Here is a 26,668-nt window from a genome sequence, read left to right as displayed (position 1 = left end):
TTTTTTGCTTTAGTTTTTTTCCTTTGCTTTTGTCTATGAAGTCTGCATTTTAATCTCATACTCTGCCACCGTCCAGCTGGACAAATCTTTGATGATGCTGAGCTTCATTTTTCTCATTTGAAAATGAAGAAATTATATTAATTATCTTCAAGTTCCCCTTCTGGTCTGAGATTCTGTGAATCTATTATCAGAAAAATCTCTGGACCAATATATTATGCGATTAGCAACATATAACTTCACTTAATCTCACATAGAAATAGTGTTGTTTTAGTAAACAGATTTTACTTTGGTCTCCTTTAGTATTCTGTGACTCTGACGCTTGTGTGTCTGGGAACTTCTAGCTTTGTATTTATTTATTTTGCCATGGAGGACTCATTAACATATGAAAAAAATGTTTCTGTTTTTCCAGACAGACTAAATCCAAGTCTGAAATTACTGACATGGTCCGTTCCTCCACTATCATCACAGTACCAGACAAGGCTCATATTTTATCAATGCAGAAGTTTGGACTGCGAGATACAATTGTGAAATCACATCTAGTACAGAAAGAAGAGGATTATACCTATATCCAGAACTTCAGGTAGCTACCTGGGTCTTAGACTGTTTTCAAAGCAAAATGATCTTTCAGTTCTCTAGAATGTAAATGCTCCCCCCCCCCACGGCCCACCTCCCCCCACCATACCCTGGGTTTGGAAGCAAATTTTTCTATAGAATCTTTCCCCTCATTTTCAGAATGAGTGATTCTGTTCACTCGTCATTAACACACATCTATTCTGTTCCTTTCCTGGGCAGGCACTCTGGCAGGGTGGGACTGAGAGTTATACAACTTGAGAACAGTTACAGAAATATTTACAGAGACAAATGGTGATTCTTGTGTACCCTCTGAGGATTTATACTCCCTTGATCATTCTGGGACTTTGAAGAAAGTCATATAAAATGAAGATAGTAAAATGAAGTTAGTTGGTGTTTGGTAATCTTTTTAGGCAAGATAACTGAAAGCTAAATGAATAAAGGTTGCAATATTTTGCTAGATCTTTAAAAATCATTGCATCAGGACTGTAAGACAAGATAACGTTGTTTCTAGGGATATAAACAGTGAAATTATGGTGAAGAAGTAAACTTTTGAATACTGGTGTTGCTTTCCTGCTAAAAATAATTACCAAGGTACTTTTCATTTATTCATTTCAGTACCATGCACAGGGTTAAGAATCATTTTGTAGGTGATGGCTTGATAATGGCTGCCTAAGGGAGGTGGAAATGTTCAGAGTAGGCCTGTACCATTCGAAGTTGTTATCACAAAAGGGAGGTGGAAATGTTCAGAGTAGGCCTGTACCATTCGAAGTTGTTATCACAAAAGCAGCAGATACCCTGGTAGACTGCAAGTCACCCCTTGGTTCTGCAGTCACTGGTCTAGGTCAGATATGACATTTCTTATGTCTTAAAATGCCACTCTACAGAGACTGAAATCAGCATAAAATACTTTCCCCTGTCATCTCCATAGTGCTTCTGAATCACTGATTGATTCTCTTTGTGACAGGTTTTTTGTGGGAACATACAATGTGAATGGACAGTCCCCCAAAGAATGCCTCCGGCCCTGGCTAAGCCACGGTATCCAGGCCCCAGATGTATATTGTGTAGGGTGAGTGCCTCTCTCCTAGTCATCTGTCCATCCTGAGAACTAGAGCTGAAGTGAAGGATTGGGGACTTGAATATGTAGATGAGTGTTCACAGCAGGTGAAGGAATTGACAAATGAGCATGTACCTAATAACAGCTGCCTCTCTGATGTTCTTCCTCATGGTAAACAAATGTCTGGTGCTATTAAAGGTGCTGTGCTTGACATCTAAATGCTAATATTTAATTTTTAGCATAACCCTCTATTAAAATCAATGCATCCTGAACTGCTTAGACCTCATTGCTTAGACCTTCAACACTTTTTGTCACTTTTGCCAGGAAAGAAAGGTTAAAGAAAGTCCTATCGGTTAGTCTTTATTTCCTCCGCACCCTTACTATCCTCTCATCACTGTACTGAGCACTATTAGTGGGGAGGGGCAGCAAAGGAAGCCTGTATGGTATATTGCAAAGAGCTAGAATTTAGAATTTATACAGACCTAGGCTTTATACAGACCTTTGCTGCTTGGTGCTTGTGAACTAGCGATCACAGATATGAAATAAGGACAACTACTTCATCAGCTAGTCCTGAAGAGGAAGTGGGCTGATGTTTGCAAATGCATCTGGTGAGTTCCTTGGCATTTGGTTCTTTGGCTCTGAGTGTTTATTTTTCTTCCCTCCTGAGGGTCCTGCAGTTTAGCTAGAAAGCTGGGGGTTATGTACCTAAACCAGTCTGAGAGTGTATTGTTTGCACATGACCTTTCTCTACTATCTAATGGGTTGCTTCTCTATTAGGTTCCAGGAGCTTGATCTGAGTAAGGAAGCCTTTTTCTTTCATGATACCCCAAAGGAGGAAGAGTGGTTTAAAGCTGTATCAGAGGGTCTTCATCCAGATGCCAAATATGCAAAGGTGAGAGAGGAGTCAGGGACCTTTTAATTTTATGTTGCCATACAGGGAAATTCCAGGATATTTTTTCACCTGTTACCTTTATCTTAAGCCAGTCATAATTATCCTTCTATTTTCAGTCTCAGGTACTCCAAAAGGGATGCCTCTGGGTGGGAAAGAAGGCTTGCTTGTAGTTATCATGTAGCCTGCTCACGAGTTGAATAGGTGATTACCTTTTGTTCCAGCATGGAGAAGAAGATGCATTAATGTCTCAGCCAGCTTCCAGCCCACTTTCCCTTTGGGATATTTATTCCTGTTTGCCACTTCTAATGCCATGACTTGAATGTTTGTCTCTGTTTTCCAGGTGAAGCTCATCCGACTAGTTGGGATTATGCTGCTGTTATATGTCAAACAGGAGCATGCAGCGTATATCTCAGAAGTGGAAGCTGAGACTGTGGGGACAGGGATCATGGGGAGAATGGTGAGTCCTGCGTTGGTGTGTTTGGGGCGGTGCAGACCCCTAAGGTTTTAACACAGCTTCTCATGAAGCAGTAACTAACTTCACATGTCCCACTCTGAGGGTACCAGTACTGCAAGATGAATTGTACCCTCAAGCGGGGCTGGATTGAGCAGACTATTTAGAAATCCATATTTTAGTAAATTGCTGGCTGACTTGTCCAACTAGTACCTGTCCTCATACTCACTGAACACTAGAGCCTCCCACTTAACCCATGAACTATGTTACAGAAACTATGTTGGGTCACCAAGAAAAACAAAGAGTGATAATAGTAGATTTGCAATTTCCTCTTCTTTTTGAGGCTGTTAAAGTTCTGCTTTTAGGTTCTCCTGCAAAAGCTTAGCTTTGTGTGGAGAAGGGAGAAACTATGGTTTACCTATGATTTAGTAAAAAGAGTATTTTGGAAGTCTGTAGGTTTCAATGACTAACACAAATAAATTGTGAATTAGATTTCTTTTGGATCCTTTTACTAGGGTAACAAAGGAGGTGTGGCAATCAGGTTCCAGTTCCACAACACCAGCATCTGTGTCGTGAACTCTCATTTGGCAGCTCACACCGAAGAGTTTGAGAGGAGGAACCAGGACTATAAAGACATTTGTTCTCGAATGCAGTTTTGTCAGGTTGACCCAAGCCTTCCCCCTCTCACCATCAGCAGGCATGAGTAAGTCTGGGCTTCGAACCCATTCAGTTCACCACGTGTGCTGTACAGAGTTATGGGCTCTGTCTGTTGTTGGGGAGGTTTCTGGGAGTGGCTTCCCACTGCTGGAGTGGTAGTAGCTGCTGGCTCTCAGTTACGTGTAGATTATATCTCTTAGAAATGTTTAGCTTCCTAACTTACCATCTGGCAGACCTCTAGAATCTTTCTGAAGCTTCATTTTTCCTGGCAAAATAATAACATTTATTTTATTTGATTTCTTTTCAAATTTTCAAATTATTTCATTTAGTTTTGTCAATACATGTATGAGACCAAGCATCCCTGGCTGCTGAGGGAATAAGCAGAGAGGTATAGTTAAGAAACAACTTTATTTTGAGCAGGGGAAATGACGACATAGCCCTTAACAGCTATATTGTAGTCTGAATCTTGCTTAAGATTTATTTTAATATGGGTCTGCCTCAATCCAGCATTCTGAGGAAGGCAACCAAAGAATGGGCATCTCAAACCCAGCTGTTAGAAGTAGGTTTTAGGATTTTATATGTCTGTTCTTTCCAGAGCATGTATAACTGAGAGTTGGATTGCATTTTGTTTGCCTCCACTTGGTCTTTTTTTTTCCCTTGTAATTCAACTTTACAAAGCTCTAGTTGCAATTAGAGCATCTTGTGCTAATTTTTATTTATTCTCTTTGCTTATTCTTTTTATTTCATTTATCTCCAAAACTTCCTATTTGTCTAAATTCAAAGCCTTTTTCTAAATTCAGACTTTATGATAACAGCTGAAGCTTATGCTGCTTCTTTTATAAAGAAGAAGAAGCCACTGAGGCCATGGTGTCTGCAGGGAGTAAACAGAGTCACACCTCTCATCCTGCCTGCTGTGGTGGAACTGTCTGGAGCTTTCTGGTGTTCTGGAAGCCAACAGGATGGCTTTTCTCCCCCAGGGCAACTAGTTGGGACTGTCTTGCAGCTGAGCTCTCCCGTCTGGTGTACCTGCAGCATCCTAGTTTGTGAGGTTGCAGCTTACATGTTAGTTTGTTTTTAGCGTGTGGGTGCATTTATTTTGGATTGTGTTTACTGCTGTGTAGACTCTCTAATAACATGGTTGTTGGCTTCAGTTAGAGAATTATTGGAATTCATGAGATATGTGTTGTCATCAGGGAGCCTTCAGTTAGCTTTTTCCCAAAGCAGCAGGTGTAGTAAAACACCTGTCATGCTGCCCAGGAGTGCAAAAAAGAGCCAACCACAATGATATGGTTGTGGTTAAATTGAGGCTCCACTATAAAGGTTGAGCTTTGTTTCAGAGGAACTCTGTTCTAGAAACAAAGGCTGAGAGTGTGTTTTGTGGACTGCAGTGTACACAGAGGCAGAGGCGGCATCATGGCATCATCTGGTTTTGGGTCCCTGGGTGATTGGCATGACTCCCAATTCTTGATCTTTTTTGCCTCTTCTCAGGAATGAGTAAACTATTGCCTTGCTTTTAGATCTTACTAGACTATCTTTCTAATAATACAATAATAAAATAGTCAAGGAGAACTCAAAGCTATTTATAATGAACTTGGACCAAGACAATTGGGTAAGCTGAGCATGCTAGGGTATTAAATGGGATGGCAAGAGAAAAACATTTCCTGAACGGCTGAATCACTTCCCCACCCAGGTCCCAAGAGGCTGAGCCTCAGGGGCCTTCTGTCAGAAGCACCCCAGATAGGATGGGTTAAAGTCCCTCCTAAATGCTGTTACCTTTGTGCTCTGTCCTCACAGTGTGATCTTGTGGCTGGGGGACCTCAACTACAGGATAGAAGAGCTGGATGTGGAAAAAGTGAAAAAGCTCATCGAAGAGAAGGCCTTTCAAACCCTGTATGCGTATGATCAGGTACAGATGGCCACCTTGCCCTCTTTAGGCCGCTGCCGCCCACTGTGAGGGCACAGAAAAGCCTGGCTTCCAAACTCTCAGCCTCTTCTTCCTCAGCTTGGAAGGTTTCCCTGATGTTGTTTGGTCATTTCTTCATTTCACCCACATTTACCTCTTCCTTAGTTGTCTCCCTGTGGGCTCTTTCCTAAGGCATCTTGTCTTTTTTGGGAACAAGAGTGAGTTCTCTCTCCCTGTCTTTCTTTCTGTCTCTCTCTCACTTTCTCTCATTCATTCATTCGAGAGACCTGAAGTTGGGGCTAAAAGGGTATCAATCTTCTATTTAAAAAAGTACTTGGTATATTTAAGCTGACTTAATGATGTTTTTAGAATGAGCCCCCTGCTCCCTTTGTCCTTTTCCTCGCCAGACTCCTCCAGTGTGAGTGACAGCTCATCCTAAGTGGCTTTCCTCACTTCCTACACTACAGGAACCAGGTCCATAGCCTGCTGTTCACCACATTTGACTTAGCGTTTCTTTCTCAGAGCATCAGCCCTTTCACTGTACAGACAAATCTGTTTCCCTGTGACTTTCTTCTGGCTACTCCTTCAATAGATTTCAAACCCGTTCAAGTGATCAGAGTTATTCAGCATGTTAAAGTGCTTTTTGTTTTTTAGTTATATCCTCCCCCTTTTAATAACCTTAGTATTGTCATTAGTCTAAATCTTTCAATTATCTTTTTTCCCCAGTGCAGATTAATTGAAGAAAAAGAATCTCAACTTTGTTATATCTGGCTTTCTTTGAAATAATTTCTTTATTGACCCATGTTTTTTTCTATCTAGCTCTTTTCCTTGGTAAATTAAGTTCATTCTACTTAATCCCAATGTCAGGGGTAACCCAGTCTTTCTCTGTCCCTTCTGGTTCTGACTGAGGCTTTCTGATTTCCCTTATAGTTTGATGCCTATCTTCACTTGCCTTCGTTTCTGGTCTTTCCTGAAGTCGTATTACTCATTATGTGTGTTATCTGCTTTCCAGATGGGTTTAAGGCCTATATGTATTCATTCAAGAATCATCAGTTTACATTCATACCTAAATTTTTACTATATCCTATTGCCTTCTATTTAATAGTTTTTTTTTTTTTAAGGAAATCGTATTTTCAGGAATTTGGCAAGTGGTATCTCCTGGATAGCTGACGCTGTATCCAGCATTAGAGCTGACAGTCCCTCACCAGTCATGCAGTGCCAAGTTTGGCGCTCCAGGGAGGAGGCAGGGGCACCTGTCGTTTCCATCTCTTGCTGAGAGTATGATCGGGAAGGAGCTCCTAAAATTAATACAATAGGAAGGATGCTAGCTATTTCATAATGTGTCAGGCACTGTTCTAAGTTGACAGTTAATCTTTCTAATGACCCTATGAGGTAGATACTATTAGTATTGTAAATCCAAAATTTACAGATGCATAAACCAAGGCACAGAGCTTCCCCCAGTTCACATAACTAATTTGACAACACAATCCTATCTTTGTGTATATTTGGAGCAACTGCGCTACACAGATGAAGTGTTTAATACCTGGAAGGAAAAAACTATATTGAATGGTACTTAGTCCTCTTAGGAACGTCTCAGTAAGATGGTACTCAGGCCTCGTGGGTGTAGGTATACTCTTATAAAAGAGCCTTAAAAACTATTTACTGGTGAAGGAATGGTCAACTTCTCCTCCTCCTAGGAATTAGTTAACTTAAGATCTTGTAGAATAGCTTTCTTGTGGGGCCTTTCCCTTTGAGTTAGGATTTGAATTCCAAATTGATTTTCTTTTCTCTGCTAACTCAAAGTTTGACCTTTTTATTCTGAGATATTTTTTCTCCCATCCTTTTGTATAGCTGAAAATTCAGGTGGCTGCAAAGACTGTCTTTGAAGGCTTCACAGAGGGTGAGCTCACATTCCAGCCTACCTATAAGTATGATACCGGCTCTGATGACTGGGATACCAGGTAGGTCAGAGGTTGCTTCAGGGGAGTGAGTAAATGGAATCCCAGAAATTCTGGAAAGCACTTGCCCTATGGACCTACACAATATGTATTTCCTGTGACTTTCTCTCCATGTTTTGTACTGTGGTCAAACATTTTCTCTCAGTATGTGTTCATTAAGCAACCTGCCTTCCCACATCTTTTCTTTGTAACTGCCTTAGCCTCTGTTTCATAATAATTTTCTTTTTTTTTTCTTTTTGTGTTTTTTTTTGGAGTCAGAGTCTCACTCTGTTGCCCGGGCTAGAGTGCTGTGGCATCTGGCCGGGCGCAGTGGCTCATGCCTATAATCCTAGCACTCTAGGAGACCGAGGCAGGCGGATTGCTCGAGGTCAGGAGTTCAAAACCAGCCTGAGCAAGAGTGAGACCCCCGTCTCTACCATAAATAGAAATAAATTAATTGGCCAACTAATATATGTAGAAAAAATTAGCCGGGCATGGTGGCACATGCCTGTAGTCCCAGCTACTCGGGAGGCTGAGGCAGAAAGATCGCTTGAGCCCAGGAGTTTGAGGTTGCTGTGAGCTAGGCTGACGCCACAGCACTCACTCTTGCCTGGGCAACAAAGTGACTCTGCCTTAAAAATAAAAAAATTAAAAAAAAAAAAAAAGGAATAGAGTGCTGTGGCATCAGCCTAGCTCACAGCAACCTCAAACTCCTGGGCTGAAGCAATCCTTCTGCCTCAGCCTCACGAGTAGCTGGGACTACAGGCATGCGCCACCATGCCCAGCTAATTTTGTCTATACATATTTTTAGTTTTCCAGCTAATTTCTTTCTATTTTTAGTAGAAACAGGTTCTTGCTCTTGCTCAGGCTGGTCTCGAACTCTTGCCTTGGGCGATCCTCCTGCTTTGGCCTCCTTGAGTGCTAGGATTATAAGCATGAGCCACCACACCTAGCAATTTTCTTTTCTTTTTTTTTTTTTTTTTTTTGAGGCAGGGTTTTTCTCTCTTGCCTGGGTGAGAGTGCAGCGATGTGATCATAGCTCACTGCAAGCTTGAACTCCTGGGTTCAAGCAGTCCTCCCTCCTCAGCTTCCTGAGTAGCTGGGACTAGAGGCTTGCGCCACCACGCCCAGTGGCTAACATAATAATTTTTGATATTGATTTACTTTTTAGCTATGCCTTGGGTAATGAGATGATGCCAACTAACTTAGTGTGTCCTTGGTCATTACACAGTAGTTAATTTTTTTCATTAGTGCTTACCATGTGCCACATGCTATTTCATATACTTGTTTTTGTCATTTAATACCCTCAACAACCCATTGAGCTAAGTATGATTTATTATTCTCATTTTATTAGATGGCACTGAAACATAGAAAAATTAAAGAGTTCCCCAGGCAGGCAAGTGGTAGAGGCAGGATTTGAACCCAGACAGTGGGAATTCAGAGCCTCTTCTCTTAACCACCATCTTTTTTATTTTTTTTATTTTTTCCTTTTTTAGAGACAGAGGATCACTATGTTGCTCAGGCTGGTCTCAAACTCCTAAGCTGAAACGATCCTCCTGCCTCAGCCTCCTGAGTAACTGGGACTACAGGCGTGTGCCACCATGGCTGGCAGTCACCATCTTTTAAGGACCATAGAGTGCTTACTCTCAGAGTGCCGTTTTCATGCTCTCCTAATCCTCATGGGAGGGTAAAGAGCAGAGAATCAGTCTGACCTGTGTTTTGGCTTTGAGCTTTCATGGTTGTTTTAGATGTTACTTGTAGGATGTATGTTATCCCTTGGTGGGCCCAGACCACCCTTACTGTCCCAGGTGACCAGGCTACATGGACACGAAGGTTCTGGTTCGTTGTTCCCTGCCCAGGTCAGGGCACTAGCCAGGCAGCAGGCACTGGTGTTCTGTCAGTGCTCCCAGTGTGGACTTTGCATTTCAGCGAGAAATGTCGTGCTCCTGCCTGGTGTGACCGGATCCTCTGGAAAGGGAAAAACATCACTCAGCTGAGTTACCAGAGCCACATGGCCCTGAAGACCAGTGACCACAAGCCCGTCAGCTCAGTGTTTGACATTGGGGTAGGTGTGCAGCTGGTGCCTGTTTTAATCATTCTGTAGGGAATTGGTTCTCAAAACTAAGACCACTTGTCTTTCTGGTTTCCTCTCTCCAATGTGAAGAAGGTCCTTTTAACAATTTTGTTTACATTTAATTAATAATTGTTTGGATATGCTTCTATATTTTTCTACATGCATAGAAATTTACTTTTGCTTTTTGAACTGTATCTTTCCAGATCTTTTTCTATGCATTTACAAATGAGTGTGTCAATATTCTGTATACAACATAGAGGATATTTTTCCTTTTTTGTAAAAGAGATCATATTATGCATATTGCTCTGAGAAGATTTTTTCCTCTTACTCAATATGTCTTAGGAGATCTTTCTATGACAGTAAAGGTCATTGCTCTGCATTATTTTTCAAGGCTGCAAAGTATTCCATAGTATGGGTGAGCCATAATGTATGTACTGATGATCATTTAAGTTGTTTCCCAAGTTTTTCTATTATATGGCTATCATGACCGTCCTTCACATTTATCTTTGTGTATTAGTGTATTTCTATAGAATAAAATTATTAGAGGTAAAATTAGTGGTTCAAAGAAAAATATATTTTAAAATTATTAGATCCTGCTAAATTATCCTTCCAACAGTTCTTACTATTTTACACTTCTACCAACCATGTATGACCTTATTTTCCCATACCCTTGCCAATATTGGATTTTATCAATCTTTTTAAATTTTTACCAACCCAATAAGCAAAATAAATAAATAAATAAATAAGATGTCAGATTATATTTCCCTGATGCCTAGCTAGTGAGGTCAAACATCTTTTCATTTCTTTATTACCTACTTGTACTTCTTTTTCAGTAGGAACTTCTATGTTCCTTTATATTACCAATTCTCAAGGGTATGAGTATCAGAATCTATGAGGGTATGGGTAGTTTGAGAAAAGCCTACTGAATGTTATAATTCAGGCTTTAGGGCCAGCGCGGTGGCTCATGCCTGTAATCCTAGCACTCTGGGAGGCCAAGGCAGGCGGATTGCTCAAGGTCAGGAGTTCAAAACCAGCCTGAGCAAGAGTGAGACCCCGTCTCTACTATAAATAGAAAGAAATTAATTGGCCAACTAATATATATAGAGAAAAATTAGCCAGGCATGGTGGTGCATGCCTGTAGTCCCAGCTACTCGGGAGGCTGAGGCAGAAGAATTGCTTGAGCCCAGGAGTTTGAGGGTGCTGTGAGCTAGGCTGACGCCACAGCACTCACTCTAGCCTGGGCAACAAAGCGAGACTCTGTCTCAAAAAACAACAACAACAACAACAAAAAAGGTTTTAGTATTGGAAAATGAAGGAAAATTGTGTTTATAATTAAAAATACGGAAGGGAGAGCCTGCCAAAATCTTCCTTGCTGATAGAGCATGGGTTTAAAAAGCTTGAGAAATGCTGCTTTACATCAAAGCCCTCAAGAAGTTTCTTACCACCAGCCTGTGGGTGGCAGGCAGCAAGCAAAATAGAGCCAGACCTGAAGCAAGTCCTGGGCCTAGGACCTAGCAGAACCAACTGCCAACCATGCTCTTACTCCCATGCCTTCTTTTTGCTGATCAGGAAGCAGTTGCCTTTGCACAAGCTTTGCCTCTGGGGGACCCTTTTAAGTTTACTGTTAATTGGGTTCTTTGTAAATTAATTAAATCTATTTAGCCTTTACTTCTCTGTGCCATTATCAGCTGCCATTTCATGCCATGAATGCCCTCTATACTGAAAAAGAAGAAATGGGCAGAAGCCAAAGCACTCAGTCTCTGATGTTTCTCATCCAGGTGAAGGTCATAAATGAAGAACTTTACCGGAAGACTCTGGAGGAAATTGTTCGCTCCCTGGATAAGATGGAAAATGCCAACATTCCTTCTGTGTCCCTCTCCAAACGAGAGGTAGGAAAGACATGTTAAGAATATTAGTATTTGGCTCTTCAAATCCTAGAACTTAAATCTCCCTCATGTACTAGAGCTCAGAATTCCAGGAGGCACCTATCATACTACTGGGCTCTGGTTTCTTGACAAGCTGCTTCTGGGTAAATTGAGGCTGATTATACTAGCTAAGGTTGTTGTCTTAGGTTATGTTCATGTTCTGTTCTCCTAAACCAGAGGATGATCCAAAGTGTGTTTTGATCTTAGAATAATTGATGTATATTCTTGCTATGGATTTGTCTCTGATGCTTTGCTTTGAGATTAAATTGAGTCTGAATTTTTTGGATACCCATGAATTGATGGAAGGGAAGGTAATATAGAAAAGTGATAGGTAGAAGAGGAGGTTGAAGAGGTTGAATTAGCTCTAAAAGCTAATGGTTTTTCATGGAAGAGTCACATGGAACATTATTCAAAGTTGATGGTGATCAAATGAGGGTTTATGGTGAAGGCATTTTTTTTTTGAGACAGAGTCTCACTCTGTTGCCCAGGCTGGAGTGCCGTGGCATCGACCTAGCTCACAGCAACCTCAAACTCCTGGGCTCAAGCCTCCCACCTCAGCCTCCTGAGTAGCTGGGACTACAGGCATACTCCACCACACCCAGCTAATTTTTTCTATATGTTTTTAGTTGTCCAGCTAATTTCTATTTTTTAGTAGAGACAGGGTCTTGCTCTTGCTCAGGCTGGTGTTGAACTCCTGACCTTGAGCGATCACCCCTCTTCACCCCCCACCCCCGCCTCCGCCTCCCAGAGTGCTAGGATTACAGGTGTGAGCCACTGCACCGGGTCATGGTGAAGGCATTTTTTTTTTTGAGACAGAGTCTCACTGTGTTGCCCGGGCTAGAGTGCCGTGGCATCAGCCTAGCTCACAGTAACCTCAAACTCCTGGGCTCAAGTGATCCTTCTGCCTCAGCCTCCCGAGTAACTGGGACTACAGGCACACACCACCATGCCCAGCTCATTTTTTCTATATATATATTTTTTAGTTGGCCAATTAATTTCTTTCTATTTTTAGTAGAGACGGGGTCTCGCTCAGGCTGGTTTTGAACTCCTGACCTTGAGCAATCCTCATGCCTCAGCTTCCCAGAGTGCTAGGATTACAGGCATGAGCCACCATGCCTGGCCAAGGCATTTTTAATGTTAACCTAGATGTCCAGCTACTTCGAAGGATGAACTTTTTTTTTTTTTTTAAGACAGAATCTCGCTCTGTTGCCCTGAGTGGAGTGCCGTGGCGTTAGCCTGGCTCACAGCAACCTTAAACTCCTGAGCTCATGTGATCCTCCTGACTCAACCTCCCAAGCTGGGACTATAGGTGCGCACCACCACACCCAGCTAATTTTTTCTATTTTTAGTAGAGTTGGGGTCTCACTCTTGCTCAGGCTGCTCTTGAACTCCTAACCTCAATCCATTCTCCTACCTCAGCCTCGCAGAGTGCTAGGATTACAGGTGTGAGCTACCATGCCCGGCTGGAAGGATAAACTTTATCCTCATGTTTAGGGGTGGAATTTGTGAAGGATATTTTGCAAATGTTTTTGGGTATAAAAGATGTAAAGTCTGACTCCTGGGCCGGGCGCAGTGGCTCACGCCTGTAATCCTAGCACTCTGGGAGGCCGAGGCGGGCGGATTGCTCGAGGTCGGGAGTTCGAAACCAGCCTGAGCGAGACCCCGTCTCTACTAAAAATAGAAAGAAATTAATTGACCAACTAAAAGTATATATACAAAAAATTAGCCGGGCATGGTGGCGCATGCCTGTAGTCCCAGCTACTCAGGAGGCTGAGGCAGGAGGATCGCTTGAGCCTAGGAGTTTGAGGTTGCTATGAACTAGGCTGACGCCACGGCACTCACTCTAGCCTGGGCAACAAAAGTGAGACTCTGTCTCAAAAAAAAAAAAAAAGTCTGACTCCTTCTGGAAATGTACATACCCAAACAGATGGAATTTTGGGGTCTTGGGGCTAAACAGAGAAAACTGGTGTTTAGTGGTAGCTGTGGCCTCTTAGGTAAATACTTAAAGCAGAAACATTTCAAAGAGATGGTCTTTCATTTTCTTTCCAGAGTAAGGATTGCTCAGTTGGGGTGGCCAGGCATGTTCCTGAGGAAAGGGTACTAGTTCTGACATGTCCCCGGCTTGTTCCCAGTTCTATTTTCAGAATGTGAAGTACATGCAGTTGCAAGTAGAATCCTTTAAAATTCATAATGGACAAGTCCCTTGTCAGTTTGAATTCATCAACAAACCTGATGAAGAGTCTTACTGTAAGCAGTGGCTGAATGCCAATCCCAGCAGAGGGTTCCTGCTGCCAGGTAAGGCCTCTGTTCTCAGGTTCCTGGCTTCTGGTTGGGAGAATGTCCTACCCTGTACTTGCTCATTTTCCTAAAATAAGCTTATTGCTTGAGTATTTTATTCTCTGCTTGAAACTTTTTTTAAAGCGTTATAAAAGAACCCATTCATAAACAAAATATAAAATAGTGGGGAGCATAAGTTGAGTTTCAAAAGCATTTTTAGTCATTTATGTGTTCCATAATTTCACAGAAAGAGAAAACATAAGATTGGTATAGAGCAGGTGCTGCTGGTAAATGAACCATTTTCACATTCTATCTCACTATAATCAATTCCTAGTTCTTGGCTCTTATGGAGAATGGTAATGGGGAAGTAATCCAGAAGTTATATCTGGTCCTGGAATGCATCATCTGCATCTTTCCCCTGATTTCTCCTTTGCATTCCGTATGATGCTGTGTGGCAGGATGAGGGCTGTTTAGTGGACAGTTCACAGGCTGATAATCGCATTACATTTCTGCCGGTTCAGGTATCTTCATCTCACCTGGCTCAAGGACTCTTTGATCCATGCCTTCTTTTTTTTTTTTTTTTTTTTGAGACAGAGTCTCATTTTGTTACCCAGGCTAGAGTGAGTGCCGTGGCATCAGCCTAGCTCACAACAACCTCAATCTCCTGGGCTCAAGCAATCCTGCTGCCTCAGCCTCCCGAGTAGCTGGGACTACAGGCATGCGCCACCATGTCCGGCTAATTTTTTCTATATATATTAGTTGGCCAATTAATTTCTTTCTATTTATGGTAGAGACGAGGTCTCGCTCTTGCTCAGGCTGGTTTTGAACTCCTGACCTCGAGCAATCCGCCTGCCTCGGCCTCCCAGAGTGCTAGGATTACAGGCGTGAGCCACCACGCCCGGCCTCATGCCTTTTTATTGTATGAATATTTCTAGCTTGAGCTGTGCTACTTGGTACTTGCATTTTATAGCATTTGTCTATTCAGATGTTTTTGTTTGTTGTTTTCATATTCTCAGTTGGACTATAAACTCTTTGTTCTTATGTCCCTGAGTGTTGAGCACATAGATGCTTGTTGGTTGCCAGATAACTTTTCTTTCCTTTTTCTAACCCTTTATGTCTTACCCTCTTTTCTACTATCTTCTTTTTCTTGAGAGAGACAGAGTCTTGTTCTGTTGCCCAGAATAGAGTATAGTGGCATCATCGTAGCTCACTGCAACTTTGAACTCCTGGGCTTGAGTGATCCTCCAGCCTCACTCTCCCAAGTAGCTGGGACTACAGGTGTGTACCACCACGCCCAGCTAATTTTTAATTTTTTTTTTTTTTTAAGACAGAGTGTCACTCTGTTGCCTGGGCTAGAGTGCCAAGGCCTCTTCCCAGTTCACAGCAACATCAAACTCCTGGGCTCAAGCGATCCTCCTGCCTCAGCCTCCTGAGTAGCAGGGACTACAGGCATGCACCACCATGCCCGGCTAATTTTTCCTATATATTTTTAGTTGGGTAATTAATTTGTTTCTATTTTTTGGTAGAGACAGGGTCTAGCTCTTGCTCAGGCTGGTTTCGAACTCCTGACCACCCGCCTCGGCCTCCCAGAGTGCAAGGATTACCGGCGTGAGCCACTGCACGCAGCCTAATTTGTAATTTTTTGTATAGATGGGGTCTCACTGTGTTTCCCAGGCTCATCTCAAACTTCTGGCCTCGAGTAATGCTCCTGCCTTGGCCTCCCAAAGTACTGGGATTATAGGTGTGAGCCACTGTGCCTGGTCCCTCCTATTTTCTTTTCCCCTTTCCTCTTGGCCTCCCTCAGCCAACGTTACTCTTTTTACTTTTCTGTAGATTCTGACATTGAGATTGAATTGGAGCTCTTTGTAAATAAGAACACAGCTACAAAGCTCAACTCAGGTGAAGACAAAATTGAGGACATTCTGGTCTTGCACTTGGACAGGGGAAAGGATTACTTTTTGTCTGTGTCTGGGAACTACCTGCCCAGCTGTTTTGGATCTCCCATTCATACATTGTGCTACATGAGGGAACCAATCTTGGACCTACCACCTGAAGTTATTAGTGAGCTGGTGAGTAACATGCCACAAGGAAACATCTACAACTTTGTAGCAGCCAAGCCAAACAAGATATTCCTATGCCTACCTTCCTAGGGACTTAAGAATTCTTCAGCTTCTGATACCTTGCTTAATCTGTCAGTTATATATTGCTAGGCAACAAACCACCCTGAAATTTTAGTTGTTTAAAACAACAGTGAATTATTGTTTCTCATGACTCTGTGGGTTTCCAGCGTCATTCTTCTGGTCTCACCAAGGCCACAAATGGTAGCTGTGATGGCTGGAGGGCTCCAGGTGGCCTGCCACACATGACTTGGTGTTGGCTGTTCTGGGCCTCCCTCTCCACCGGGGTTCTCTTCCTGCAGTAGGCTAGCTCAGGCTTCTGTAAGTGATGGCAAGAGTGTGAGATCAGAGCTGTAAGGCCTTTGTGACATAGGCTACAAAACTCACGTGATGATACTTCTGCCATGTTTCACCAGCAGATTCTAGGAGTGGGGAAAGACTCCATCTCTTGATGGGAAAAGCTGCAAAATGTTATGGCCATGTTTTTCAGTCTTTTGTATATAGTATATGTCTTAGTTTGTTTAGGCTGTTATAACAGAGTAGTACAGACTGGGCGGCTTATCAACAGCAGAAATTTATTTCTTATACTTCTGGAGACTGGGAAGTCCAAGATCAAAGCACCAGCAGATTTGGAATCTGGTGAGGCCCACTTTCTAGTTCATAGAGGGCCGTCTTCTCACTATGTCCTTACATGGCAGAAAGAGTGAGGGAGCTCTCTGGGGTCTCTTTTATAGGGGCACTAATCACATTCATGACCCAACTACCTCCTACCTCCTAATCACATTGGGGATTAGATTTCAACATATGCATTTTTGGGGTACAGAGCATTCAGTTTATAGCAGTATGTTAGAGAAACTCAGCCATGGATCCTTAGATAAAGAAAGTTCCATGGCCTATGATATTATCCATTTGTTTTTTAGTCATCACTTGGTAGGTTATCATTCTAAACTAAATTTGCTGAGATATAAAAGGCTCCTATAGAGATAAATCTAATACAAGGGAACTAGTTTGGCGCAGATTTATGGTAATATGTATGCTTTTTTTTTCCAATGCATTTTTTTTATTTAGGGAGTTTTGAACTCTATCCTCTCCATTATATAGATGAAAACAGAGGCCAAATCAAACAGAGTGATTTGTCACAGGTCACATGGTGAGTTTACAGTGGACCTGGACTTGGAACTCAGATTTTTGGACCCCTAAGTCTCTGTTCTTTCCTCACCAGACCACACCTTTTTCTTGGTTCTTTCTAATAGTGAGATGCTATAGGCATGATTTTTTTCCCTATGAGTCAGGTGCATATTTCACCTGATTCATTGAAACTACTTGCCATAACCCTTTCCCAATTCTCAAAAATCACTTTTTGTCCCTTGATTGTACCACCTGATTTCATTTTTGTCTGTGGGATGTCTGGTTAGGGGCATTGGAATGCTTTTCTTCTGTGGGTTTGCCATCCCGATATTGTGCATTCTCCTGAAGCCAGCCTGGTACAAGGTCCATTGTTGAGCTGCCTTGTCATGATTTTTATTGCTTTTCAGACTCTGATGCCAGTACAGACTGAAGATGATGGGAGCCGATTGGAGACCCCTATGAACATCCCCAAAGAGCTCTGGATGATGGTTGATTACTTGTACCGAAATGCTGTCCAGCAAGTAGGTTGTGGTTAAGCAGTCAGACCTGATTGCAGCCAGGCTGCCTTGAGAAAGACCATTAGCCCTAGGAACCTTTTACATTGAAAACTTTTACCTAAGGAACCTGTGGAGTACAGTTCTTCCCTCAGGGTGGGAAGGAGGGACACAATGTCATGTTTCACACCCTGTGGGCCCTATTGTCACACTACTTGATTACCCCCTGGAGAAGCTGCCTTGCAGAGGATGGCTTTCCCAGCAGGGTATGTACCCTCCCCTGGCCTCTGGAGGCCTCAGGGTGTCATATGCTCTCTGTTGCAGGAACTCTCACCAGCTTCTGGGAATGGGCGGGGTTCACTTGTTAAGAAGCCAGGTGGAAGCAGGGGGCCAGATGAAACTCGTAAGCCATGATTTTAGAAACCTTATTTCTAGACTGACTTAGGCAAGCTTCATGGGGACAGATTGATCAGTTTCACTGTATGTTCCAGGGAGACCTATACAAACTATAGTCCTATATATAGCTTTACCACTTCAGAGCAACATACATTCTTTTTTGTTTGTTTGTTTGAAGACAGGGTGGAGTTCAGTGGTGTTATCATAGCTCACTGCAACCTCTAGTGGACTCAAGTGATCCTCTTTCCTCAGCCTCCTGAGTAGCTAGGACTATAAGCACATGCCACTGTGCCCATCCTCTTTTATTTTTTATTTTTATTTATTTATTTTTTGAGCCCCAGCTAGATTGCAATTCTCCTGCCTCAGTCTCCCCAGTAGCTAGGACTACAAGCATGCATCACCATGCCCAGCTAATGTTTTCTATATATATTTTTAGTTGGCCAATTAATTTATTTCTATTTTTAGTAGAGACAGGGTCTCACTCTTGCTCAGGCTAGTTTTGAATTCCTGACTTTGAGCGATCCTCTCACCTGGGCCTCTCAGAGTGCTAGGATTACAGGCATGAGCCACCGAGCCCATCTCCCCCCCCTTTTTTTTAATTTACTTCCAAGGTTCTGCTTGATTTTTTTTTAATTTTAACATATATTCTTATGTTCTGTTTTCATTTTTTTCCCTCACATTTATTAACTGTTGCAATATACCAAGCACTTTTTTTTTAAGAGAGAGGCTCTCACTCTTGGCCCCCAGGATAGAGTGTAGTAGCTCAAGAAATCCTTTAACTTCAGCCTTCCAAGTAGCTGGAATTACAGGCTTGGGCCACCATACCCAGCTAATTTTTCTTACCTTTGTAGACACAGGGTCTCACTATGTTGCCCAGGCTAGCCTCATACTCTTGGCTGCAAGCAGTCCTCCGGCCTTGGCCTCCCAAAGTGATAAGATTATAAGCATGGGCTATCTCGGCCCTAAGCACCATTCTAAGTGTTTTACAGCATTGCCTCATTTAGTTTTCACAGTAGCTCTCAGATGAGGAAACAAATACCCAGAAAAGTAAATAACTTGGTCAAGGTTTCAATGCTGATAAATAGGCAGAGGTGAGATTTGAAACCAGTAAATCTGGCCATAGAAGTCACATTCTTAAGTACTATACTAGTCTACCTTCTTTGTAGAGATCCTTTCAAATGTATTAATAACTTTTGACACCTGAGCCCAGGAATTTGAGGCTGCAGTAAACTGTGATGATGCCACTGTACTCTAGCCTAGGAGACTGAGACTCTGTCTCAAAAAAAAAAAAAGGAACTTTTCAGTAATACATGTAGTATTATTATTAATGCAGTTATATGGCATTAAGTCATTTTATAAAACAAATGAACATAAAGTATGCTGAGATTAATGAAAATACCTTTACTGCCATAATCTTGTTTGCCCAAAGCACTGAGATGCCTCTTTAGCTTTCTCCATCTTGTACATGGTAGATTTTCTTCAGGATTTTTTTTTTGTGTGTGTGTATGTGTGGTTGATCCTTCCATAGCACTGCAAAAAACATGGCTACCCTTTTTTTTTATCTTTTCTTTTCAACCTCATCTGACTGGACATAGCTGCTTTTAAGTTTTCTCTTATGTTGGATCTTCTTGCCATGTGCAGTGTGCCCTCCCCATACTTTTATTAATAGATGCCTAAAGACCTGTTGTAGAAACATGCCTGGGAAAGCCTACAACATGAATTAGCCACCTCAGCCTAAATCAGATTGTCTGCCAGGGTGATTCAGAGGTCTCACTACACTGCTCCCTCTTGCACTTTGTTGGTGATTCTACTAGGTCAGGGCATCATTGCTGATTTTCTGAGAAAATAATTGTTTTATAACTTTCTTCCTTTTTGCAGGAAGATCTGTTTCAGCAGCCTGGACTGAGGTTGGAATTTGAACATATCAGGGACTGTTTGGATACTGGGATGATTGATAACCTCTGTATCCTTTGGACATTCAGCTGTGTGTGTGTGTGTGTGTGTGTGTGTGTGTGTGTGTGTGTGAGAGAGAGAGAGAGAGAGAGAGAGAGCAAGCAATGAGAAAAAGGAAAGAAGAATATTTTGAATATTTTCAGGCTTCAGATCTGATGTTGTGTCCTCAGCTGTCATGTTTTTCTTACTTAAAGTTTGCATAGAGAAGAGTTTACAACTTTAAGCAACTAATATAGCAGGAACTCAGGAAGGATTGGCTCACTTGACAAACAGCGTGGCCCCTTCAAGATGTTAGGCTGGCACCTAGCTCTGAGCAGAGAGCCTGCCTGGGCAGGCAGCACTTCTGGCGTGTGCATGCTCCCAAGCCTCTTCCTAATCATGGGCAGCAGCATCACTGGTTCCTTAACCATGGGCCAAAAGCCGCTAGCAATCATTCTGTAGCTGAAGCCTTGCTGCTTTTCCTGGAGAGCCTGCCAGAGCCTGTCATCTGTAACAGTGCCTACCATAACTGCCTGGAGTGTTCTGGCAACTACACAGCAAGCAAACAGGTGAGGGGAAGCACTGAGCATCAGCATACACATGTTGCTAGCTTTAGTGAACAAAGTGGACACAGTTCCTCAAATGCAGAGTCTGAGAAACTTAGCAAGAACATTTGGAATCTGGCAAGGGCCCACTTCCAGGTTCACAGAGGGCCGTCTTCTCACTGTGTCCTTACATGGCAAAAGGGGTGAGGGAGCTCTCTATAGTCTCTTTTATAGGGGCACTAATCCCATTCATGGGGGCATTCCTTCTCAAACCTGTTCTTCTCATGTCCCTTTAATGGCATCACCCTTAATTCCAGTGACTAAACCCTGAAACATGAATCATTTCTGACTCCTCCCTCTCCTCATCGCCCACATGCCCAGTCCCATCAACCTATCACCCATCCTCTTGCTTCCATGCTCATTCCACTCACCTTGGTTCAATGCCATGCATTCAGGCTCTCCCTCTGCTGATTTGTTTTGCATGCTGCCATCAGATTGTGTATTCTAAAGCTCTTGTCATGTTACCATTGGTCAAAAACCATACTTGGCTCTCCATTGCTAATTAATGATTTTATTAAACAAAAATTCAAGACTTTTTTTTTTTTAGACAGGTTCTCACTTTGTCTCAGGCTAGAGTGCAATGGTGTCATCATAGCTAACTGCAGTCTCAAACTCCTGGGCTCAGTATAGGCGTATGCCACCATCCCGACTAATTTTTCTTTTTTTTTGTCAAGATGGAGGTCTTGCTCTTGCTCAGGCTGGTCTTGAACTCCGGGCCTCAAGCAATCCTCCCTCCTTGGCCTCCCAGAGTGCTAAGGTTACAGGCATAAGCCTCCACACCCAGCCAATATATTCAAGACTTTTTATGATCTGGCCTGCAAAAAACTTTTTATGATCTGTCCTGCAAAATACAACAGGCCTAGGCAGAATAATTGAGAAAACTTGCCAATAACACAGGTTCCAAAGCCTCACCCCAATCCACTGAATCAGAATCTCTTTTGGAATCTATTTTGTACAAATTCCCCAACTAATTCTGTTATGCAGATGGCTGGGGTACTTCTTGAATTCTAGCTGGTCAACTCTTCTAGTTATGCTCCAGCCCAAATTGACTTCTCATAATGTGCTCTCTATACTTACCTATTTTCTTTGCATTTTTTCTTCCCTAAATACCTACCCTAGTCTTTACCTATACAAGTCCAATTTTGTTTTATTTTGAAGACCCAACTAAAATGTCATCTTTAAGTCAGGTGTGGTGGCTCACTCCTGTAATCCTAGCACTCTGGGAGGCTGAGGCGGGAAGATCACTCAAGGTCACGAGTAGGAAACCAGCCTGAGCAAGAGCGAGACCCCCTCTATACTAAAAATAGAAATTAGCCAACTAAAAATATATATAGAAAAAATTAGCCGGGCATGGTGGCACATGCCTGTAGTCCCAGCTACTCGGGAGGCTGAGGCAGAAGGATCGCTTGAGCCCAGGAGTTTGAGGTTGCTGTGGGCTATGCTGACACCATGGCACTCCAGCCTGGGCAATAGAGCAAGACTCTGTCTCAAAAAAAAAAAAAAAAAAAAAAAAGTCATCTTTCCCCTTAATTCTTCTGAGAACATGCAGATAGATGTTTGATCTCTGAATTCATGTAGCACTTGGCCTATGCTTCTCTATTGGTACTTAGGTCAAGTGGTAACCCATCAAAGTTTCCTGTGCCCAGTCTTGCTCATGTACGTGGATCATATACTCACTTCTTGGACTATAGTAGGCACTGGACTAATGATTGAATGCACAAAAACACAATTCCAAATTCTCCCTCTTTCAGGTCATTTCTACTCTTCCCACATTCCACAAAAATGTCTTCAACTACTTGATGGCGTTTTTGCAAGAGCTGCTGAAAAATTCAGCCAAAAATCATTTGGATGAGAATATTTTAGGTAAGCAACTGAGTGTCTATGGAAAGCATTTCTGCAAACTGAGAGACTCATTATGAGAAATGGGGTTGAGGAGGGTCCCAAGTCCATTGCAGTAGAACTAAAATAACAAGTTCTGGGTAAAGCTTATAGCCAAACAGTTTTTCTTAAAGCAGAAAATGTTGCTTTTGAGCACCCCTCCCCCTTCCCAACATCACACAAGTAAGTACAGGTGTAAGTACAGGTGCGCCATATAACATTTTGGTCAATGATGGACCACATATAGGATGGTGAGCCAGCCCATAAGACTATATAATACACTCCCACTGCTCCACTTGACCAAAAAAAAAAAAAAGACTGTAATACAGTATTGTTACTGTACCATTTCTATGTTTAGATATGTTTAGGTGCACAAATAATTACTAGGGTGTTACAGTTGCCTACAGTATTCAGTATAGTAACATGCTATGCAGGTTTGTAGCCTTGGAGCAAAAGGCTTATAGCATGGAGCCTACATGTGTTAAGTAGGCTATACCACTTAGGTTTGCATAAGTACACTCTATGATATTCCCACAATGATGAAATTACCCAGTGACACATTTCTCAGAACGTATCCCTGTTGTTAAGCAATGCATGACTTTATTACCTTCTTTTGCTGAATTAATTTATTTTCTATTTTTTTCACACAGCTAGCATATTTGGCAGCTTACTGCTTCGAAACCCAGCTGGTGACCAAAAGCTTGAAATGACAGAGAAGAAGAAGGCTCAAGAATTTATTCACCAGTTTCTCTGCAACCCACTCTGAGCCTCTTTATCTCCTCCCCTGTTTTACCTGAGGCAGCCAGTTTCCAGCCCTACCAGTTCTAGCTCCAGAGATGCCTTAAGATTATGTGAGGCCACTTGGAAGGAAGATGGCAGCTGCCTGTTTCCTGAGCCTAGCACATTCAGTGCTACTATGAGTTGTGAAGACTTGAGGGAAGATCAACCACAGTGAAACTGACATTCAATGTTTATCTTTAGTTATTTAACACAGATCTCTATTCATTTTTTTATTTAAAAACATTTAAAATAACTGTACTTGTACTCACTCAACCTGCCTCCAGAGCATAGTTAGTGCCTTCCCTTTGGCCTGGGCTGAGCTCCCCATGGTCAGACATTTGAACAGACTTTGGAGTCCTGAAAGGACAATGAATTGGACAGCAAGAATGCAAGTGGAAACTGCTGGATAAATAGTCCACAGCCACCCCAGATTTTTCCAGTGCTCAGTCTGAGGACATGTGTATATGCATATGCAAATTCTACCCCTCTTCCTTTCCAGATAAGGCTCAATAATCTGAGGCTGGCCACACAGCCTCTGAAGGCAAAACAGTGGCTTAAAAAATGGAAACACTGAAAAAACGGGTGTTCTGGTAAAACAAGTGGGATTCTCTGGGCCAGCAAGTCCTCCAAACTGTATATGATGCATCCTATCTCATATATGTAATATATTTTAACGATAAATGTATTTTTAACAGTGGTTGTTGTGTATATTTTTATCTCTTAAAAGATGGGATCTTTCTGCAGCTGGACCTTTGTGGACTAGGCATTGGGGCAGCTAGTCAGGGGTTGAAGAGACATATGCCTGGCAGTCTGGTGGATGATACAACCATGGGCTGTACCCCTAGGCCCCTTATTTAGTCTTTGGGTTTGTCTCACTCTGAATATTCTAGAAAAGTAGTTTATGGGAAAAACAGGCAATGCCTGCAGGGAGAACCTAACATATAGATCTTCCAGGCGTTTAGAAAAGACAGGAGCATAATAAAGGAACATGCAGTCACTTCTTGGGCACTGGTATGCCACTACTTCTGGGCGGTGTAAAATGTTAGGGCCAGGACTGTGTGAACAGTTAAAGGAAGGGAGTGGCCAGTAGGTGGCGTTAACTGGCCCAGCACGAGTCCCATCGAAGTCAAGAATACTCTGCAGGGGAAAAAAGTTGGGACAGCCAGCCTGGGAAGGAGTGTGAGGAGAAAAGAACTTGGGCGTTTTATGAAAGCATGTGAGAAGGGAAGAGGCGGCGCAGTCCTCTCTGGCTGGCTTGGAATACTCTTAGTTCTGCCTTTTGGGTCTAATCCTCCTTTCTTACCCCTCCCCCCACCTATGTTAACTTTGATGGGTGGTGAGGGTGAGTTGGGGCCCGGAGGGGGAAACCCAGGAACGTCGCACGCTTCTAGCCGCTCCCTTGCGGGTCCGAGCCGGGATTCTGACGGCTAACTGTGGTCTTTCCCGTTGCAAGCTGCAGCTGCCAGCGCGAGCCAGGCTACCGATATTTGCGATTAGTATTGGGGGTTCGTTCCCTTTCCCTAGCGTCCGGTGAAGCCAGAACACACGGCGACTCGGGCCCCCCGGTAACGCCCGCAGCGCTTGCCGGCGCGGGACTAACTCAACGCCCGGACTACGTCCCCGCGGTGCCCGCCCCGCTCCTCCGGATTACCAATTGGAGGCTGGAGCTCAGCCCCCAGATCGCTTAAACCAACCAGAAGCGCCAGGGAGAGGCGGAGCCACTGTCCCCTCCTTCCTCCGGAAAGCGGAAGCGGAAGTGACGTTCGGGGAAGGTGGGGGCAATCATGGTGCCGCTGGGGAGGGGAGAAGCTGCTGCTGCCGCCGTTGCCGGGAGCCGCGGAGGTAAAAGGCTAAACTAGACTTGGTCTGGGCTTGGGACTTCCCGGGGGCGCGGGACTTAGGCTCCCTCCTGAAGCATTTCCCAGTAGAGGCCTCGGTCCGGTCACCATAGGGACCCCACCCCTCCTCCGTTTCCATGGGGATGGGTATCCAGCCCCCCTCCCCTGTTTCCATGGAGACCCGGACCCTGCCCCTCTTCGCCGCTTGGAGCCCCCCAGCTTGTCTTCTGTTTTTTCTGTGTATCCCTGGGTTGGAGGCTATCCCAGGCAGGTTCCTTTTCCCAGGCTCCTCTCAAGGGTGCTGCCTTCGCACTCCTTGTTGGCCTCCCTCAAATCTCCTGGTCTTGTTTGTTCAGGACAGTTGGTCTCCGCGTTGCCGCCGATGGTGCCGGGGCAGCCCACTGGGGCTCTCGCTGCTCTTATCTCTCCTCTCAGATGCAGCGAAATGTGCATCTATGGGGTTGCGTAAGCCAGAGCTAGGGGTCGGGCCGGTTCCTCCCGGATCCAGTCCCTTGGCCTGTCTCTGGTAACTACCTCTCTGTCTAGCTGCCCCACTAGGTAAAGGCTCACTTTCTAAACCAGAACAGAAGAGAAAGATAAAGTGCAAAGCCAGACTGAAAACTGAAAGTGTTGTGCTGAGAATTTTAAAATTCTCTGTTCTGCCTGTCAAATCCACATTTGTAGAGCCTGTGTTTGCAGGTGAAGCAAGAATCACTATTCCAGAACATGAGAGCTTCAATTTCATATTTTTCTCAAGAGAGCTTATCTTCTCAAGAGAGTATGTCGTCATGTCTTTCATTCATTTAGCTGACATTTTCTGAATTTGTAGTGTCAGTGTCAGTGTACTAATCTATGGGCTATAGAAACAAAACTCAGTAAGACTCACTCCCTCAAAACAGAGAGCCCACTACACTGGCATAGATTCTGGCCAACACCTTATTGTTTTAGGAGATGAATAGATATATTGATCATCATTAGTCTTGCCTAATTAGGGATTAGCTTCCTCACCCAGAGTCTGAAATTTCTGTTCTAGGAACGATGGAAGGAATTCACACTTATTCCTCTACTGTTTTTCAGACATTGTGCTTTATATACATTATCTTTTTTATTCCTCATAACAACTTTGAGAGAACAGGAATTAATAGTCCTACCTTACACATAAGAAAAATGAGACACAGAAAAGTTATCCAAGTGGTAAAGAGCAAATCCGGGGTTTGTAGGTACGTGACTGCCTCCAAACTCTTGCTCTTTCCACCATAGACTACATGAGGCCATGTCCTGTCTCATGTTCTGATTTGGGGAATATGTGAGTGCAGTTTCCATACTTTAAGATTTATAGTAAGTTAGCTTGGAAACAGCCACTGTTCTGCTTGCTCCTTAGTTCCCTTTAGGTATTTTGACCAATCTTCAAATTGTTTGACAGTAAGGCACATTTAGAAGGTCTTATGAACTGCTACTTGTTACTTCAACTTTTGAGAAAATGGCATTGCTTTTCCTTAAAAATGACTTAATGGGCCGGGCGCGGTGGCTCACGCCTGTAATCCTAGCTCTTGGGAGGCCGAGGCGGGCGGATTGCTCAAGGTCAGGAGTTCAAAACCAGCCTGAGCAAGAGCGAGACCCCGTCTCTACTATAAATAGAAAGAAATTAATTGGCCAACTGATATATATATAAAAAATTAGCCGGGCATGGTGGCGCATGCCTGTAGTCCCAGCTACTCGGGAGGCTGAGGCAGAAGGATCGCTCGAGCCCAGGAGTT

The 26,668-nt window shown here is 43.2% G+C and overlaps 2 protein-coding genes and 1 non-coding gene across 9 annotated transcripts in view; 2 read left to right on the top strand and 1 right to left on the bottom strand.

Annotated features, from left to right (window-relative positions):
* The window catches only part of INPP5B (inositol polyphosphate-5-phosphatase B), a 56,596-nt gene extending 32,826 nt beyond the window's left edge, over positions 1-23,770 (top strand). For 4 of the 6 annotated variants that reach the window (XM_012779911.3, XM_012779910.3, XM_012779912.3 and 1 more), the window contains 16 exons: positions 410-580; positions 1,538-1,639; positions 2,405-2,519; positions 2,860-2,976; positions 3,486-3,673; positions 5,422-5,533; positions 7,382-7,491; positions 9,397-9,532; positions 11,320-11,430; positions 13,599-13,761; positions 15,577-15,812; positions 17,396-17,509; positions 19,757-19,841; positions 20,252-20,379; positions 22,167-22,278; positions 22,944-23,770. In XM_012779911.3, the coding sequence (XP_012635365.2) occupies positions 410-580; positions 1,538-1,639; positions 2,405-2,519; positions 2,860-2,976; positions 3,486-3,673; positions 5,422-5,533; positions 7,382-7,491; positions 9,397-9,532; positions 11,320-11,430; positions 13,599-13,761; positions 15,577-15,812; positions 17,396-17,509; positions 19,757-19,841; positions 20,252-20,379; positions 22,167-22,278; positions 22,944-23,059 (2,116 nt within the window). In that variant the 3' untranslated portion in view covers positions 23,060-23,770. The remainder of the gene's footprint in view (positions 1-409; positions 581-1,537; positions 1,640-2,404; positions 2,520-2,859; positions 2,977-3,485; positions 3,674-5,421; positions 5,534-7,381; positions 7,492-9,396; positions 9,533-11,319; positions 11,431-13,598; positions 13,762-15,576; positions 15,813-17,395; positions 17,510-19,756; positions 19,842-20,251; positions 20,380-22,166; positions 22,279-22,943) is intronic. The other 2 variants (XM_075996824.1, XM_012779913.3) reach the window with 2 other exon arrangements.
* LOC142869820 (small nucleolar RNA SNORA63) lies at positions 3,969-4,099 on the bottom strand. Its single transcript, XR_012918372.1, has one exon. It is a non-coding gene; the product is annotated as a small nucleolar RNA SNORA63 (small nucleolar RNA).
* Positions 23,771-24,807: 1,037 nt separating the features above from the next.
* MTF1 (metal regulatory transcription factor 1) overlaps positions 24,808-26,668 on the top strand; it is a 51,780-nt gene continuing 49,919 nt past the window's right edge. For both annotated transcript variants that reach the window (XM_075996780.1, XM_075996777.1), the window contains exon 1: positions 24,808-24,915. The gene's annotated coding sequence lies outside the window, so the exon portion shown is untranslated. The remainder of the gene's footprint in view (positions 24,916-26,668) is intronic.

The sequence above is a fragment of the Microcebus murinus genome, chromosome 2, assembly GCF_040939455.1.
Source record: "Microcebus murinus isolate Inina chromosome 2, M.murinus_Inina_mat1.0, whole genome shotgun sequence".
In the NCBI taxonomy this organism is placed as follows: domain Eukaryota; kingdom Metazoa; phylum Chordata; class Mammalia; order Primates; family Cheirogaleidae; genus Microcebus; species Microcebus murinus.
The sequence above is the reverse complement of the archived record's forward strand: the minus strand, read 5'-3'. Positions and strand labels throughout refer to the sequence as shown.